General features: G+C 39.1%; 1 protein-coding gene across 1 annotated transcript; it reads right to left on the bottom strand.

Annotated features, from left to right (window-relative positions):
• Positions 1-778: 778 nt before the first annotated feature.
• On the bottom strand, positions 779-19,787 carry LOC135473424 (photoreceptor-specific nuclear receptor-like). Its single transcript, XM_064753273.1, is given in 9 exon segments — positions 779-911; positions 2,325-2,430; positions 2,918-3,161; positions 3,635-3,843; positions 7,804-7,950; positions 7,953-8,003; positions 9,227-9,330; positions 9,796-10,102; positions 19,754-19,787. Coding segments are annotated over 9 exon segments (1,335 nt in total).
• Between the last annotated feature and the right edge of the window lie 499 nt (positions 19,788-20,286).

Genomic DNA, 20,286 nt, shown 5'->3' with positions numbered 1-20,286 from the left:
CTTACAATTCATCATCACTGATGAACATGACTTATTTTCTGTAATACCGGTGATAACGCGCATTAAATCAAAAGTTGACATGTGACCAAGTCATATATTGACCCAATAGGTTTAGAAGGGTCTTAAAGATAGAACTATATATGAACAACATGCAAAAATATGTCAGGCATCCAACAGATTTTGAATGGTATTAGAGATAGAACTATATATGAAGAATGTGCAAAATATGTCAGGCATGTCCACAACCTTTACATGGTGAACATAGAACATATGTGAATCTTGTCTACTTGCAAGAGATACATAGCATACATACATAACCTCAAAAACACCCCTTGGCACGTCTTGAACATTTTCTTTGAATTTGTGGGAAACAAGACATGATTCCCAGATAAGCGATGTAATGACAATACATATTTTCTAGCCATTGTCTGTTTTTAATATTAATTTATACAATACGTTTTTTCTTTATCTCGTGAAAATCAGGTTACAGCTAACTTCAAAGTAAGTCAGGCATATTTGTCCAAGTGATGTGAAGCGTCTCCATGAAATCCTCCTTCGCAGTTTTTAAAATTGCTTATGACAACGAAGCGTTTGCCAGTTCAGAGAAGAAATATGTTACACAAGCGACTTTAAGCATGGTCCGATTTTGAAGACTATCTCCAGCAGTACATCTTCACTCCCAACATATGTTTATGCATATAGTTTATGTAACGCAAGATCCCGTTTCTCGACGTGAATTTTCATCAATATGATGCTGAATTTCACTGCTTGTTTAAACTCAGTTTTGGAACATGTCACAGAGTAATTTCTCCATGGGCGTGTTCCCGATTGTTCTGCTGAAGAACAAGGCCTCTAATCTCGCTGAGGGTACGTACTTCAGTGTTGGCAACAGTAGCAACAGTCTGCCGAATCTGTAATGTAATAAAAACCAAACGGACTTGTTAAAGTACGAAATATAGTATCCATCAAAGTTCTGTTTGACACGTCTTCCCTTTTCTTCCTGGAAAGTCGGTGCAAATTAGACTAACATTACCTATGGCAACAGTGTTAATAGCTGAATGTAACCAGAAAGAAGACACTCACTTCATGCCACTAAGAACCATCTGCATGAACATGTATTACATATGCTTACAATTAGAAAGAAGAGGCACTAACTTGGTTTGCTGTCTTAGGCCATAGGCCCGTATACGATGAACAAACATCACTTGAGTGTACAGGTTTTACAGGTAACACTAGAGATAATGGCACTCACCTGTTTGGCTGTCTTGGGTGCTGAGCACGAGTGTGCTGGCCTAATATAACCTGAGTAAACAGGTATTACCGAATAATACCACTAGTGATAAATGGCACTCACCTGGTCGGCCCTGTCAGGTAATGGTGTGTTGGCCCAAAATCACCTGAGTAAACAGACTTTACAGGATGGTACCATTAGTGATAAATGGTCGGCTATGCCAGGTGCTGAGTACAGGTGTGTTGGCCTAACATCACCTGAGTAGACAGGTTTTGCAGGATGGCAACTCTAGAGATAAATGACACTCATCTGACCGACTGTCTCGGGTGCTGAGCGAGAGTGTGATGGCAAAACCACCTTGGTATACAGGGTTTACAGGATGGTAACACTAGAGATAAATGGCACTCACCTGGCCGGCTGTCTAGGATGCGAGCGAGAGTGTCTTGGCCTGAGTAAACAGATTTTACAGCATGGCAACATTAGAGATAAATGACACTCACCTGGCCGGCTGTCTCGGGTGCTGAGCGAGAGTGTGATGGCAAAACATCACCTGGTAAACAGGTTTTACAGGATGGCAACATTAGAGATAAATGACACTCACCTGACTGGCTGTTTCGGATGCTGAACACTGTTGTGCTGTCCTAACATCACCTGGGTAAACACAATAGATTAATGGCACTCACCTGGCTGGTTGTGTTGGATGTTGAGCACGGGTGTGTTGGCCTAACATCACCTGGGTAAACACAATAGATAAACGGCACTCACCTGGCTGGTTGTGTTGGATGTTGAGCACGGGTGTGTTGGCCTAACATCACCTGGGTAAACACAATAGATAAATGGCACTCACCTGGCTGGTTGTGTTGGATGCTGAGCAAGGGTGTGTTGGCCTAACATCACCTGGGTAAACACAATAGATAAATGGCACTCACCTGGCTGGTTGTGTTGGATGCTGAGCACGGGTGTGTTGGCCTAACATCACCTGGGTAAACACAATAGATAAATGGCACTAACCTGGCTGGTTGTGTTGGATGCTGAGCAAGGGTGTGTTGGCCTAACATCACCTGGGTAAACACAGTAGATGAATGACACTCACCTGGCTGGTTGTGTTGGATGCTGAGCACGGGTGTGTTGGCCTAACATCACCTGGGCCTGGTCTTGGAGATTCTCCACCTGATGAGCATCTTTCAGTCCGCGCGTCTCTGAAAGGGATCAGCCATAATATGGTGAGACCCAAAGCGGATGAATGGTACAGGGATCATTGTTATGTAACCGTTCTGATATAGGGATACTACTCAGCTAAATTCACCTAAGAATGTGTTTTTTTATCAGGAGAAAACACTGGATGGCGGAAAATATAATACGAATAAACAATCGAATATAGAGCTTGGATGTCAATTTAAAGAACATTTTAATCAGTTCTAAACCCAAAGGTAAGCATCACGTGTCCCACCAAACTTGTAACTTCTCCGTAACCAAACTACAAAAAACACTACAAACTACATTTTTCCTGTGAGTGTCTTATATGCCTATCTCAGATTTTCTTTACACAAAAATCTTGACAGCACATGACAGTTCGGGTATAACATTAAGCATGGAGACTGGACTCACGATGAATACCAGATGAAAGCATAATGAAAGTGTCACACAACGGGCATTGGCATGGTTAAAAAGAAAAGAACAACTTACCTGGTTTAAATAAAACTACAGCCTTCAAACAGGCAAACTCAGCCGGATCAACTTGATTGATTCGAAAGCGAGAGAAGACATCTTGCAAGACGTGAATATCGGCATGCGCAAGACTAGACTTTCCATTGACAGGACCGTGCACGTGCTCTGACGCCATGAGTAATGGGGATGTGTCCATGGGCATGGACCACTGGATGGCGCACAACAAAAACAGCTCACTCCAAGCCTCCTCTAAAAGTATAACCTGTCAACACACAATACAATCTACATCAGAAACTGATTACATTAAGTCTAGTGATTGATTCAGTTGTGCGACTAACAGCTGCTTAACGTTGCACCTGAGATAACTTGACTTAGTGCATATCAGCACATAGTTATCATGTATCTGATAAATTACACGAAGCAAAGCCTTAAGGAAAAAATGAGTGTGTTGTCCATGCTCACCTATGTCTACATTCCAAATAAAGCTACTTACGATGATATGAGATCTTCTGGGCTCTTTAATATTCTGTCTGTAGCAATTACATTTAATATGATTAACAATTAATTGTTACTTGTTAATTGTTAGAGAACAACCAAAATAGCCTTTCTATAATAATAATAATATTAATAATTATAATGATAATAATACTGTATCAAATAGTGATGGTGAAAGTTGGTTTGTTTGTTCCTTCGTTACGTAAAGACTCTTTTGTTATATTATGCGGTTGTCATTACCTGGTCTCTGAAGGGAAGATTGGCGAAGGAGGGCAAACTTTTCGTCCATTTCACCGCCAAAAATAGAAGTCTCGCCGAGCACTCGTACACGGTCTCGTCCCCGCGAGAGTAAAGTGCTGCCTCAGTGTAAGATGGCACGTGAGTCTGGTGCACGTGCTGAAGACTACGCTCGGCTTCCACAGTTGTCACATCAATGGTTTCCTCTCTGTCTGTGGACGAATGAAAACATAATTAGTACAGAAAACGCCACATGGCTAGAAATGGGAACTGTTATAACATTTTTTTATCTCAAGCCGTCTTACTGACGTTTAATTGTTAATACCCTGGTTTCTTGATTTATCAAATGGGTAAAATAAAAAAGTGTCACCCCTAATAATGATCAAACCAACGGGCTCTCTAAGACAGCGGGGGCCTCCATGGCTCAGTCGGTTAGCGCGCTAGCGCAGCGTAGTGACCCAGAAGCCTCTCACCAATGCGGTCGCTGTGAGTTCAAGACCAGCTTATGCTGGCTTCCTCTCCGGCCGAAGTCTGAAGGTCTGTCAGCAACCTGCGGATGGTCGCGGTCTGTCAGCAACCTGCGGATGGTCGCGGGGTTTCCCCCCGGGCTGTGCCCGGTTTCCACCCACCATAATGCTGGCCGCCGTCGTATAAGTGAAATATTCTTGAGTACGGCGTAAAACACCAATCAAAACTAGAATGGATCTGCGAATAGCAGATCCTAGGCCGGGATCCCGGATCGGATCGATGACATTTCCCCCCTTCATGTTCTGTGTTCGAAGGACACATATTCCATATACACGGCTTTCAAAGTTTCCATGCGACCTTACACCGTTTGTCACTGATGCAGTCGGCCGGTCATTTGCATTCCCTCGAATAGATCGGCGACCTTAATGATGCTACGCTATGCCCAGTGAAAAACGGTCGTTCCTTGGCAGATTTAGCCCGCTAATTGGAAGAAATTAGGCAAAAACACGACCAGTGTAACAGCCTGTTTGTACATTTACATCTCAATCCACGACATGCCATGCACAGGACTCACTGCTCCACTGATAGCTCGGCCATCGTTGGAAAGTCAGCACTTGGACCAGTTCACATGTCCATATCTGTTAATCACCCTGGACTGTTTAACGTATAGTAAAGAGGGCGAGGTCTGCGCAAAACAAAGTTAACTTTTACAGGTCCATGTCATTTGCTGTTGTAGTTAGATCTCTACGCCTTCTAATAGAGTACTGGAGATAGATGGGAACTGGAATCAATGTCATCCTACAACTGTTTCGGGGAGATCACGGACAGTGTGGCCGAAAGCATCAGGTCAAATACTATAAACCCAGTCCAGTCCCCATCTAACTCCATGTTAAAGCAATAGGATTCCCAACTTTTTCTAAACAAAATACGGTGTTGTGATTTAAACGCTTGTAGCGAAAAAAACTATTGATCGGAGCTGAAATTCGTTGACGAATGCTCGAAAGAGCATGTCTTGGGCTATAATTTCGTGCAGGTTGCACATTTCTAGCTGTCCTAGTTCTCGAGTTACAGGTCATTGAAGTTACGTAACTTTATTGATTTTTTGGCTGATATCTCAAAAAGTTACACAGATATTGAAAAAATACAAGCAGATTCGGAATCAGCAGCTCAAGATACATCAGAATACGTTCAGAACATATGAACTTTCAGAACTTTTTGTGACGTCACAAATTCGACCAATGGCGAGCTTCCAGAGTTTTGACCGGAAGTGAACCATTTCGCAAACTTTGAAGAACTCCTGACCTACTAGTTGCATGTCAAATTTGAGAACGATCTGTTCAGTGGTTCTGGAGAAGAAGATTTTTAAAAGATTTTACTCAAAATCCAATATGGCGAGGCCGAACCACGTGAAATAGCAAAAAAAAAAAAATATACCTCTAGAAATTTCCTCTAGATTGTGTGTGCAAAATTTTGAACTTCTATGTTTAACGGTGTTGAAGTTCTGCTGCTAACAAAATCGAAAAAAAAAAAATAATAATAATAATAATAACTAGAATGGATCTGCGAATAGCAGATCCTAGGCCGGGATCCCGGATCGGATCGATGACGTTTTCCCTTCATGTTCTGTGTTTGAAGGACACATGTTCCACATACACGGCTTTCAAAGTTTCCATGCGACCTTACACCGTTTGTCACTGAGGCAGTCGGCCGGTCATTTGCATTCCCGTGAATAGATCGGCGAACTTTATGAAGTTAGGCTATGCCTAGTGAAAAACGGTCGTTCCTTGGCAGACTTAGCCCGCTATTTGTAAGAAATAACGCAAAAACACGACCAGTGTAACAGCAAGTTTGTACATTCACATCTCAATCCACGACACGCCATGCACAGACTCACGGCTCTCATGATAGCTCGGCCATCAATAGAAAGCCCGCACTTGGGCCACGGCACATGTCCATATCTGTCAATTACCCTGGCCTGTTTAACGTGTAGTAAAGAGGACGAGGTCTACGCAAAACAAAGCTAACTTTCACAGTTGCATGCCGTTTACTGTTGTAGTTAGATCTCTACGCCATCTAATATAGTACTGTATAGCTGAATGTCATCCTACAACGGTTTCGGGAGATCACGGACAGCGTAGCCGAAAGCATCAGGTCAAATACTGCAAATCCAGTCCATTCCCCATCTAACTCCATGTTAAAGCAATAGGATTCCCATCTTTTTCTAAACAAAAACGGTGTTGTTTTTTAAACGCTTCTAGCGAGAAAACTTTTAATCGGAGCTCAAATCCGTTGACGAATGATCGAAAGAGCGTGTCTTGAACTACATTTTCATGCAATTTGCACATTTCTAGCGGCCATAGTTCTCGATTAAAACGCCATTGAAATTACGTAATTTTTTTAGTTTTTTGCTCATATCTCAAAAAGTTACACAGATATGCAAAAAATACAACCAGATTCAGAATCAGCAGCTCAAGATACATCAGAATTCGTTCAGAACAAATGAACTTTGAGAACTTTTTGTGACGTCATAAATTCGACCAATGGCGAGCTTCCAGAGTTTTGATCGGAAGTGAACCATTTTCGCAAACTTTAAAGAACTCATGACCTACTAGTTGCATGTTAAATTTGACATAGATCGGATCAGTGGTTCTGGAGAAGAAGATTTTTAAAGATTATACACAAAATCCAATATGGCGGCCGAACCACGTGACATAGCCAAAAAAAAAAAAAATATACCCCTAGAAAATTTCCGCTAGATTATGTGTGCAAAATTTTGAACTTCTCTGTTGAACGGTGTTGGAGTTCTGCTGCTAACAAAATCGAAAAAAAAAAATAATAATAATAATAATAATAATAAGAAAAAACAGAACAATAACAATAGGGATCCCGTTCCGGAAGAACGGGATCCCTAATAATAATAATAATAATAATAAGAAAAAACAGAACAATAACAATAGGGATCCCGTTCGGGAAGAACGGGATCCCTAAAAAAAAAAAAATCTAAGACAGCGACCACTTTTACCCAATGAGTTCGCCTATTCGAATTCCGATCTTGTTGGCTGGGCTTCGGTGGTACGTCAGGGGGTTTGCATGGTACGTAGAAAGGTGTGATGTTTTACTTCGGCACTATCTGTTTTTCTTTTCCCTTAAACCTGACTGCTGAAGTGATGTATTCTTGAGTACAGTGTGAAACATAAACACAATACGAGATTTGTATTAATCCCAGCAGTCTGTATATATAAATTTAGAAATGGCCGTTTCTAAAAGAAGAATCAACAATTTTTGTCAACTATACCATACGTTCAGGATGGCACCCTCACTCTCTTCCCTGAGCACGATTTTACCCAACCCTTCCACAAAGACACCTATGATTTACCCATTGTGCCCTCATATGCCTGTCCTAATGTCACTTTACCCCAATTACCCCATGTTCCATGTGTTTATAACACAAATTCAGATCACACCATTTGGTTATTTTAACAAATTCGACATCAATCAATGTTAAACGTTTATTACTATTATCAGCCAATCAATCAATATATCAACCTATAGCGTATATAAAAATACACATATTATTTTCAAAATTCTCCGATCTGTTTCACGTTTCTGTTTGTTTGGTTTTTTTATGAATAACCCTCTGCTGACATTTTCCTAAATTGTGCTAAACTGTGTTTGATAATGGCGACTTCAGAGCTCAAACTTACCATTATCTTCTTGTTCTAGCTTGGCGCTGGTTTCCGCAGTCATGAGGCTGGCCATAAAGCGATTGTTTGCCCCTGGGCTGAAGGCCGGGTGGGTGGCGGATACGGTCACAGAGTTGCCTCCTATTGAATGATCCAGCTCGTTCTCGATTGGTCCTGTCTCACCTGGGCAGTGTTCCTAGGTTGGCGTTCGTTTTGAACAGCTACAGCAGACAGGCAACATCTTCGTTTCAAAAGTTTTAAAAAGTTGGCGTTAAAACAGTTCAGAGTTATTGGTAAGAATTCCAAATCAATGATTATGACTTTACCAATTTATTTTATTTCTGTTCTTCCTGTAACTCTTGTAAGTTTTCATACAGAACCGTGGCAAATATACAAACTTTAAACTTTAAAATTTTCTCTGTTAGCTATGAAATATTTATACGATTGAATAATTCAATCCCTCTCAACTTTTCAAAAAGACAATCTTTTGTTCTTTTGTTCTTTTGTTCAATCGGGTTATCAAGTTGATGGAATCGATATTTAACATTGATTGATTGACTGATTAAGTATTTTATGAATCGCATTTGTTTTTTATAATAACAAATGGCAATGGACTAAGAGCAAGACAGATTGACATTTAACTTCACTATATCGTCCTCGTTGAACTTTCGGTGTAAAGTTAGCTCCGATTTAACTGAAATGTCTATACGAGCGATGACTCGGCGCATGTTTAGACCCTTCATTACTGTTCTTTTTGAAGTCAAACCTAATGTATCAGGAAGTGGAGAGCAATGCGTTTAAGTCAACGAAAGAGAAAAGAATAAGGACTAGGCGAGATTCACTACCATCCTCGATTTACTCGACCGCCCCGTGAGAGACATGTAGATATTTGGCAGAGTTAATCTCTAGTTTATACGTCAAAAAAAGGAAAGTTGGGTTTCCCGCTGTACCTCTAATTCATTTTAACATAGAAGAGAAAAGTCCCGAGTTGTCGACGCCCAAGGTATGGCTAAGCGCTCGTTTGTAACGTTTTACCGGTGTTTTTTAACAGTTAAACTAAAAGCAAATCTCGAAAGTCCCACTTGACGAAGGCAAGGGACAAATCGCACTGCTTAAGACTCGACCAAATAAAGGCGAAGTTGTCGCTATGTACTATTTCACTCTTCACCCCCATAACACACCTCTCATTTTGTTAAATTACTTTTTAAAACTATCAACAGTCCAGTCGTCATTCAAAAGCAGCTGGTTTAACTCCTATTTGAGAATAAGGCTTTAGCTAGCACACAGGAGGAAACAAACATAGACCAGGGAGGTCCCCGTACTATCACACCTCCAAACAATGAAGAGCTCTTATGAATAATTCAGAGCGCCGTCTCGCGGATTTAGATGGGATAACCTGTTAAATCGACCCTACTAAAGATCAAAGGCTGAAATCTTCACTCACCATCTTTGTTCATTCCCATCTGTAAACACTTCTTTAAACGACACGCCTGACACTGATTCCTATGAGCCTTGTCGACCAAACACATGCCAGTCCCGGCTTGACATCTACCCCAAAAACATAGACACCATACACATGAGTAAAGCAAATTAGAGAAAAAATAAAAAGGAGAGAAGTGAAAAATTCACCTTATTTCACATTTGACACAAAGACTTCAAAAAGAGGCCCCCACCTGTGTCTATAAAAGGGACTCTCAGTAATTTAAAAGGAGTTTCTCAATCGAGAAAATGGAGGTATTAACCATGATTGTGAAGTGTGCTCGGTAAATATAGACTTAACAGAAGGGTCACCTCCGAGAATTTCATTAAAATATATACAACTGATTTAATATATGGTCAATTTTAATACGCCATTCCAATATTGAATCTCAGTGTCTATGAATAGAAAAACTATCAAAACTGTTAGATTGTCTTAGATCGTTAGATTGTAAACAGGTCAAAACTAATTCTTGACGATTTTTTTTACCTGGCAAACTTCAACATAACGGTATATTTGGGAATATTAAATAATACCTGTATATCAGCTTTCTGCGAACGCTTCTTTTGAAGAAGCCGCTACAGCCATTACAGGCGAGAATTCCGTAATGTTTCCCGCTGGAAGTGTCACCACAAACGACGCATGTCAGTCCAGGAGAACAGCGCTTGCCCAGACTCATCTCAACGCAATGGATTGGACTCCCAGACTCACGACTATGCGAAGGAGAGCACATGGTTCTCGGCTGGAAGCTGGAGTCCGCGGAGACAGTGATGGGGGATGGAGAGGGACTCTTACAGCCGGACGAAGCCAACGGAGGCGACGCCCGCAACCCGGACGAACAGTCTGCAATATCAAGAACAACTGTGCCTTAGAAAAAAAATAAAAATCAAAACAATTGATAAAAAAAACGTGGCTTAAGCAATTATTTATTTCATTGGTGTTTAAATTTGCTCTGTTTTACTTATATGAATGTGGCTTGCTTTATAAGTGGAGGAAACCGAAGTGCCCGTTTTAAACTTCCTGAGTAAGACCCTAACTAGACTCGAACGCGCGCTCATGGGCCTAGGGACTGAGAGTCGTAACGAACAAAAGAGCTTTTAACACGTGGGCCAGCCAAAGTTATCTGGTGAAGTATGTAACAAAACTGTTAGCAAAACAATATGTCTGGCTCATTATAAAGATTTAATTGCATACGTGGGTTTCATTTCCACAGCTAAATAATAATACGTTTTCAATAAGTTTGACAGAGATCCACTTAATCACTTAATGACAACAGAAGTAGATTGAAAACCATGAAGTGCAATAACGTTCGTAAAAGCGTCACCCAGAAATATTTCAAAATAATTTTAAGATAATTACCGGAGGTTGAAATGAAAGTCATGAAATGTTAGCATCGTTGTTCATGGCAATGAAAATGTATCAATCAATGATTATTGGTTTACCTCAATGGTATGGAATTTATAATAAAACTTAAAAACACAATTCAGCTGTACTTTTCAAATAATCACACCAAAAAGTGAACAATTAAGACTCAATCCCATATAAACATATAATTATAGGTTTAATCGTAACGGATTCCATTATGTTATGAATGCTTTTGGCAGCACATAGTACAATTTCTTTCAAAGGAAAATTCCTTTAATCTTGCATAAATATTCTTCATATAAAATTGTTCATAATTTCACATAAGATCACCGTCATTCTCGCATATTACCTATTCATTTTTCCATGCAGTATAAATGATTGATTATGGCTTAAAGCCACATCGGCAATTTTGCAGCCGTATCGTGGCGACCATCCAGTATAAAGTTATTTATTGGGTCTGAATTACATGTATTGGGTTGTAACCAAATACCACATTGTCGTCGCTGCTTTGGTTTTACTCTCTGTGCTGTAAGTCTTTTATTACACTGAACAAGGTTTCAACGAACATTATGTGCTCCAATTGTTTAATATATATACTGTCGTTTTTATACCAAAGCCTATTGCGAGACGATGTCCGTTGGGAAAAAAGAGAAGCTTTATCTAGCACGACGATATAAATTGAGGTTAAAGATGATTGTCGTTCACATCTGATAGAGCATCAGAGCAATCATTCGACAACAGTTTTAAGGCATGGCTTCTAATCTTCATTGTCAGTGCTGGATTGCTAGATTGCATCTAGTGTTTACTGTTCCGTTAAGGCTCAGCGTTAATGCAATTACAACCGCCTTGTACGCACAGCGGAGTCCCAGAAGCAATTAGTCATGCCCTTATTTTTCCATGATTAGTGGCACCGATTTTCGCGTTTACAAAAGATCCGTTAAAAAGGTCTGGAAGTTGGCAAATGCGAAAAGTTGCCAATGCACGTTGTATGTGTTTATTAACTACAACAAAATTCAGATGATATAACCAAATTAGCAGGCGCCGGGGCAAACATCGCCACTCCCGGGTCTTCGTCGTTTCTGTGATAACCCGATATAATAGAGACCCTTGCTGGAACACGTTGGCACTCCTTGAGTTTAATTATCCTGTCAAGTGTTGTGCGGCTTTATTATCAGAGGAAGTGAGCTGTAAACTTGAGTAACCATTTCAGCCATGACGGCCTCGGAGCAGATGTCATGCTACAGATCATGCGCCTTATAATACAGCTGTCAAATTCTTTAATAAGATTGGGACGTCATAGCCTCTTCTAGCATCATTTCAATGCCATAACATAGTAATTTTACTGCATAGCTTTCAGGGTTGTGATGGGTATTTATTTATTTATTTATTAATTTATTTATTTATTTATTTACTTACTTACTTACTTACTTACTTACTTACTTACTTACTTACTTACTTACTTACTTACTTACTTACTTACTTACTTACTTACTTACTAAGTTGGTGGAAGAAAGAAATTTGAAATGGATGGAGTTTGAAGAAAACACTCATCCTTTTCACCAGACATCAGTAAACCGCACACCCAACCCCGCGACGTTAAGCCGTAAAGCCACTGAGGAGGCCGACTTTAGCGACGTTAATTCACTGTGACACCTCCAATTAAAGCCCTAAGGCACTATAGTTTCTATCAAATGAATTTATTTATTAATTTGTTTGACTGGTATTTTAGGCCGTACTCAAGAATATTTCACTTATATGACGGCGGTCAGCATTATGGTGGGAGTGAAACGGGCAGAGCCCGGGAGAAGCCCACGGCCAGCTTGCTGGAAGACCTTCCCATGTACGACTGGAGAGGAAGCCAGCATGAGCTGGACTTGAACTCACAGCAACCACATTTGGTGGGAGGCTCTTGGGTCATTGTGCCGGGCTGACGTGTTACCGTCAACGGCCACGAAGACTCCCCCTCAGCCCCCCCCCCCCCCCCTCCAACCACCCCATTCAAATAACATAACATGCCATAACATTGTCTTAGCTGAACTAAGGCCTTTCTAATATAGATTTAGGTCGATCAGATCGGAGGTGGGCTCTGTCAAGCTAAACTCGGCTCGACATGTATTAGGATTATTTATTGATAATATGTCAGTTCTCAACAAAACTGAGAAATAATTATTATGAAGGGGTTTTGTTAGCCCATTAAGTATCGTTGCATTCCTTAAATGTTAATCTTTGCAGTGGCGTTATAATTTTGTTCATATACAGCCATTTCATGTTTATATTGTTCAGAAATGCAATTGTACAAATATAAATGAATAAGGAATACAGGTATGTTGTTCACGACGTGTTAAGCTAATTTAAAAAAAACACATCAATACTGCGTCCACATGAGTCTGGTGGGTGTGCATTTCAGAATTCAAACTTTCATTTTTCAGACATTTGACGACCAAAACTTGTCCGTATATCGTTACCTTCATTAGATGTGACAGTGTTTAATAACTCATTACTGGTATAATTAAACATACTGAACATCCATAGATCTGGTCCATGTATACACAGAATACCTCTATATCTCCGACTTTTTTAAGAAGTATACCATAGTTTTCGTAAATCGTAAGTCCAAAGAATGAAACTTGCGGGTAAGGTAAACTGGTTAATTTTTCCCATAATTCCTAGAGAAAAAGATAGACTTTACTTACACATTTATATAGAATTACACCATATACCCATACCTTTCCGAAAGTATACCTTGGAATTCGTAAAACGTTGAGGCGAATGCCCAAAGCATGAAACTGTGGTCTAGGCGAGTAAGGTTAAATAATATTGTTTTTTATTTTTTCGATAATTTCTAGGGAAAAGGACATAATTTACTTATTCAAGCATAAGTGTATTTCCCCGTGCTTTGTTGAAAGTATATCTTACAGCGTTCATATATCATGAGGTCTACCAGCAAAATGAGGATGTTCGCGGGTTTCCCCCGGGATATGTTGGGTTTCCTCTCACCATAATGCTGGCCGCCGTCGTAGTGAAATATTCTTGAGTACGACGTAAAACACCAGTCAGATAAATATATCTTGGAAAACCATGCCCAAAGCATGAAACTATATGCTCCCGGCGAATAAGATTAATTAAACTGGTTAATCATCACGAATATTGTTTTATACAGAAAAAGACAAATTTTCTCCTGTCTGTGGAGGGCCTTTATGAGTATAATATCTAAGCACGGGGTTATCATCTCTGGCTCACAGTCGAGGATTGCCTGCCCCGGGGATAAAGAGAATACTATCGACTGTGAAGCCCCCAAAAGATTGGCGCTAATCTCTTGTGTATCCACGAAACAGGACACGTTCAGTTTAAGGGAATGGTAGTATTATGCTTGTCGTGTTAGAGAATGCAATCCACCAGTCAGGGTCGGCCGAATAGGTCAACAGAACCAGGACAATGGGCATAATACGCCAAGAAAACTGTTTCATTTTATAGCAGAGCGAGGACGCCTGATTTCCCATCTTCTGTAGCTTAATGTTGTTTGTCCAAGTCAACAATAGTCATAATGCCTCTCAAGATGTTCCTCTGTCAAATGTCAAGCCTGATAGCCCGGGTGGTATAAACGGACGGAGACAGCTCATGTAAACACAGCCGTCTGTGACATGAGAGGAGACTGTATGAACGGCTGGGGTTTATATACCCTGGGGCATTATACCTCGGCCTTTCTCAGTCCGTCTGGGCACACCGACTAACTAATTCTTCCCTCCACACTCTGCTTCCCAACACTCCCGTCTTACCTATTGATTACAATAAGTCCCAAGTCTTATTTACTAATGAAATTTATCTCCGATCCCTATAGAAAGGATTCGGGGTTCGTTCTGCATTTGATGGGGGGGAGGGGGGGGGGGGGCATGGGTGACAGGGTGGGAGGTGGGTGCGATTTCATGCGATGGAAATAGGGATGTGTCATCTCACAGATGGGTATCCACCCGGGGCGGCCCTTGGGCTTCTTCAGCAGACACAATTCATCTGATCACCATCAATGAATTAAACATCTCCAGCTGTTAACGTTTGCCATGAAGCTACAATGTGGATATTCCTCGTCGTTCCCTCAAATCAAATGAATCCCCTATAAGCCGATCAATAAATCAAGAGCTAACACTTAATTTTAATCACTCGATAAACGACCAGTTAAGTTAATAGACTGTCCATAAATGAATCAAATGCCGTGCTCATTCACTTTATACGGGACCGAAAAGGACAAAACGTTAGCAGCCTCGGCTCATGTCTTAGATGTGAGAATGAATGTGGAAGACAATATCCTAGGATCTTTGTAATTGTCATTTGTCACTGATAATATTAATTTATTGATTATTCTTACATGGCTAGTGCATAGTTCATTGGTTTTAATTTCATACCTTCTTTCTAAAAACGACTGCGTACAAATTTGCACATCCACAATGGCATGTGTGTCTGGGGTACACAGTGTGTGTGCATTTGTAACATTGAAAATTTTCACAGTTAGTGTACCTCAAGGCCGCATGGCCGGTATATACAATTATATGGATGTACATTTTTGCGAATATAATATTTACCATCGCATGGATTTTTAGAGAGTTGCCTTTATGAAAAGTTTAAAATGCTGCGAGTTTACTTCATTTCTCATGGGTTGTACATACATACACATGAACTGGATCAATATACGGAATTAAAAATGATAAAAATAAAGGAGGATTGACAAAATTTTATTATGGGAAATTTTAGTGAAAAACTAACGCAAGTAATAATCAGTTTAAATCCATACAGGCATCATATAAAAAAGATATAGGAGCCAGTTAACCGGTGAGTAAAAGCTTCCATAATCGACTACAGCTATATATACTTAATTCTATTAATTATTATTTAATTATTTTTAATATACATGTACAGTATAGTTTAGAGTTAGCTTGCCATTTGCAAATGTTATTTCATTTTTTATTATGTAGGTAAGGAAAAATTAAGAAAGTAAATGTAAAGAATAAAGATGTATAACAATGCGAGTGTCAACAGTGCTGCGAATTTCAAATTAGAACTAAATGTCCTGCCTGAAATATCGAATGCCTTCCTTTCATCATTGAAAATCGATGACTTCTCTCTTATAAATACATGTCACCAGCTTTATTTACTATTCACAAACTTTTTCTTAATTATTTCTTTGGAAACTGGTGTTTAGATTGTTTTTGAAATGGATCTTGGTCTACTGGTGATTAAAGTCCGAATAACGGACTTTGCACATCGATTCAGTTTTTGGTAATTCATTTTTCCCACTTACTTCAGTTGCGTTTTTCATTTGATTGATGGGATATTGTCATAATTTTTAATAAAGCCTTTCCGAAGAATATTTGACCTTTGAAATCTGTTTCTGATTGATGATAAAAATTCTAACTTTTAATACCTCATTCAGCTACTTGTCAAATGGTGTTAGAATGTAGATGAAGTGGTTGAATGGAGGTGGTTCCGTTGCTGCTGTACAAGGGATTTACCGGTATAGCTGTCTTTCTTGGGGATGACGATGATGTCTTAACGGTGGACACACAAGGCCAGACGTCAAGGGAAAAAAGCAGTATGGTAACGAAGATGGAACGTCGTTCTGTTAATTTCTCATCAAGTGAAAGCATTTCTCATTGCTCGAGCAATAAGATCGCCATACGTCCACCTGCCCCCTCTCTCGACTGTTCCTTCAAACCAGTTAATCCGGTGGGGAGATGACAAGCGAGTGACATGTCGGTCAGGGATACCCTTAACGCTTTGTCGATCAGCGCGAACGTCGACTATCGCCGAATCCCCCAGCACATTAACACAGGCTAATGATGACCGCTTCGATCCTCAGTTCCAAGAACAATCGCTACAGTGCGCGATCTACCAAAACCCAACAAGGCAAATGAAAATCCACGGCTGGGATAAAACTGCGGTTTCACTTAATTTAAAACATTTTAACATTTAATTCATCACCATTGAATTCTCGGTTCGGATTAGGAGGAGCTTATCGCACGGATGCTGACCCGGACACGAAGATGGGGTGTAACTGGCTCCTTCACGGGCTACCCCTCATCAACGAGCCACAGTAAGGCAGGGGTTGATTTGATTATCCCACTCGATATCTTAAATCACCTCGGTGGATTAATTAATCGGATGGATCGAAGATTAAGAGGATTGGTGGAGAAAGGGATGGGCTGGAGGGGAGATTAACGCTTGTCTGCCTGAGTCAAACATTTTTCACTTAGACGAAAGTGAGAAGCCAAGAAGACGATGGCAGGGAACTTTCGCTGTGAATCAAAGATAATTAGGTTTCCCTGCAAAGTTTCATGATTAACGGAAAATATAACGGCATATTAGGTTCTCAGTTGTAATTAACGAATTGTCATCAAACAGTCGAAACTGTCAAGCCTAACTTTCACTTTTGCGAAAACAAGTTTTAAGACTAGAGAGCATTAAATATGGGCATTGATATTAAGGACGCTGAAACTATAGACTGTATGGAGGTTTTTTCTTAATCATTTCTGATGAGGTAGGAAATTTTGGATATATATATCTTTAGATATATAGATCATCATTTACCCACACAAGGGGACTGCTATACAAATGCAAATTTTTCGATCCTTGAAGATCATATGAAACTATATATACTGCTTTTGCACAAAGAGGTAGATTGAACAAATTCCGAAAAGAATTCAAACATTAATTACATAGATAATTCAGTCATTATTACTTTAATAATGTCTTACGTATAGGAATCATGGTCAGGACAGGAAACATATGTCACAGCATTTTTAATGGTCATTAACTGTGGCTACGGGTTGCTGACATACACTAGTATATATAGCTCTAATATTATGCCTCACCATTTTAAGATATATAGAGCATGTGGATGCTCATAAACTCATTTCTTTTTACCTGCTTTACTTTAATTGTTATTCCAGCATTCCAAAGTTGTTCCGAGTTCAGAAAAAATGGTAATGTCCCGTATAGTGTCCACTGTGCAAAATATAATATAGGTTTGTGTGAACGCGTGGAATGCGAAAAAAAGTCAAGGTTCCTAGGGGAAGGTTTAACTGTTACAACTGACATATATATATATATATATATATATATATATATATATATATATATATATATATATATATATATATATATATATATATATATATATATATATATATATATATATATATATATACCGAACATCTTAATTCATTGATGAGTTTGGTATTATTATATGCAAGGCTGTTATTTATTCTGCACATATATGACAGAAAGAATTAAATCGAATTAGCCTGGACACCTTTATTAATATATATGCCCAACATTAAACCCAACATAATATCAAACCCAACATTATGATCCATGCAATCAAAGTTGGTTTATTTACATTTAAAGTGTTAAAATTTGTGCATTAAAACGAATCTTCACAACACTCAGGAACGGTCTACATCGATGACAGCATGTTTATAACAGGCTGTTGTCTTTTACATTCTATATATAAAGGAAGTATAAATGAATGAGTTAACCCGGTCGATATCTATTTCAGTCCTTGAGTTATACCGATAATTAACACCATGTAACATAACACAACTTAATAAGTATGAATTTGAAATGTAATAAATGCGCACATTTAGAACAAGAAGTTGTGATGAGATAAACTATTATTTCATAAATAATACATAATCAAGAGCGAAGCGGTCGAAAACCATGGACCCTGTGAGTGTCATGTTACAACAGATATATGCGTACATGTTTGATTCATATTGACCGTCGTGCTATAACCTTTCATAAAACTGTTCATTTTTATGTTCAGTATAAATACGGCGTAGATTAATCCATTTTAAGTGTCTCTCACTTTATGTTAAGAAATAGAAGATATCAAATTCCAAGGAAAATATGGAATATGAAACTGAATTTTAAAACATTTCTGTTCAGAAGTGATTCCAAATATGCTATTACCATACACATGTTGCTAAACGCTACAATCACATATATAATACCACTTATTTCCAATTCAAATAAAAACTGAAATTTAATACCACACTATAAACTAATCGTCACTAATCAATGTGAAGATGCAGAGCCATTGGCGCTATACGATGCATCTGGGAAACATTTGCTGTGGTGTATTTGCCAAACCTTATATTCCTCATAAATTGTCATATATAAATAGATATGAGCTAAATATGTATATAAGGAACTACGTTGCATGCAGGTAAAGGCTTCAAAATCTTCCTTTGTGCACTGATGACAAAAAATAATTTCTTGATTAACGTACGTTCTGTCACATTCCGTACCTTTAATAAACTCATTTTTGCTGTCCATCTCAAATGTTCATCTAGAGTTTATATTTGGCGAATCTAAAATATTATAGACGACAATGATATATCTCTCCTCCATGGATGTCAGTCGAATAAATAAAGTCATTATTTCTGTTCTGCACATAAGCTTTTAAAAATATGTAAGGCAAATTTGATAAACATTTCTGGAGACCCTTGAATGTAAACTGCCATAAAGCAAATTAACTGTGAGTGGTACCACATACCAAATAACATGTATACGTATATTTGGTTTAGATTGTTTCTGACTTTGTGCTTTTCAACCCAAAATTTGTCAAATAACAGCGTTTTCATTTTAATGCCATTGACACTGTGGTGATAGATGAAACGTTATGTTTTATACAAAGGTTCACCTTAAAGTTAAAATCAAAGCAGATTATAGTAAATTTCATACGACAAACTGGTACAGGTCTATCTACATTTAACACAAACAACACACTAGCTCATAATTTTGTCAGCTGTGAAACGCTCACAAATTTAAAACGAAATATTTGTAGAAGTAAAATCTGATAGAAAATCATCCTTTCACCCAACCGATGCTATGATATCATTTTATTTTGATGCCGTACTCGGCTTTGTTGTCACATCTTTCCCCATTTTCATAAAGCTGTGACTGCCTTGTAGATAATAATCCAATATAGTGCACACAAAACAGCGCTTCATTTCTGTCCTTCGATTTTACATTTTTGCTTTACAGAAAACTATTAAACCTTTTCAGAAAAAAAATCATGTTTTGCACGTTTTTTGGACTACTTTATGGTCAAACTAAAACAAAAGACAAAGAACTTACCTAGTGGCAGCCCCGTTGTGTTGGTCTGCCCCATAGTTCCAAGGCTCAGCATGGTTCTGTAGTCGTTATATCTCGTGACTGGGCCCACACCTGAAGTTTCTGTCAGACACGTACAGGTCAACTCGGCCGTACCGGCAACCAGGCAGCATACAGCTGTTCAGCAAAGACTACCCTGGTGTTCTGACGACACTGCCTCAACTCTAACAGTCTTTATTGACCCTGCCCCCTTCGAATCACAACACCAACGGATTTGATCGAGAAGAAATATGAAATATTAATTATGTTACGATTCATCTGGATGCTGTCGTGCGCTTGCAGAATACCCTCACGTCCGCCTCTTTGGGCACAGTTCATTATCCAGTGAGGGGGTGTTGTTAGCCGACAGCGAGGTGACATCCCTGATGATTCTAAAGGGGTTGTAAATACTTCACTTCGAACGTGGATCACACTTTCTTTTGAATCCAGAAAAGAGAAAAACATTTTGTTCCCTCAATTCCCATGAATATCGTACTTTGGTATGTGAAAAATTTATG

This window comes from Liolophura sinensis, chromosome 8, assembly GCF_032854445.1.
Source record: "Liolophura sinensis isolate JHLJ2023 chromosome 8, CUHK_Ljap_v2, whole genome shotgun sequence".
Classification (NCBI taxonomy): domain Eukaryota; kingdom Metazoa; phylum Mollusca; class Polyplacophora; order Chitonida; family Chitonidae; genus Liolophura; species Liolophura sinensis.
Note: the sequence above shows the minus strand (reverse complement) of the source record. Positions and strands in the feature narration are given on the sequence as shown.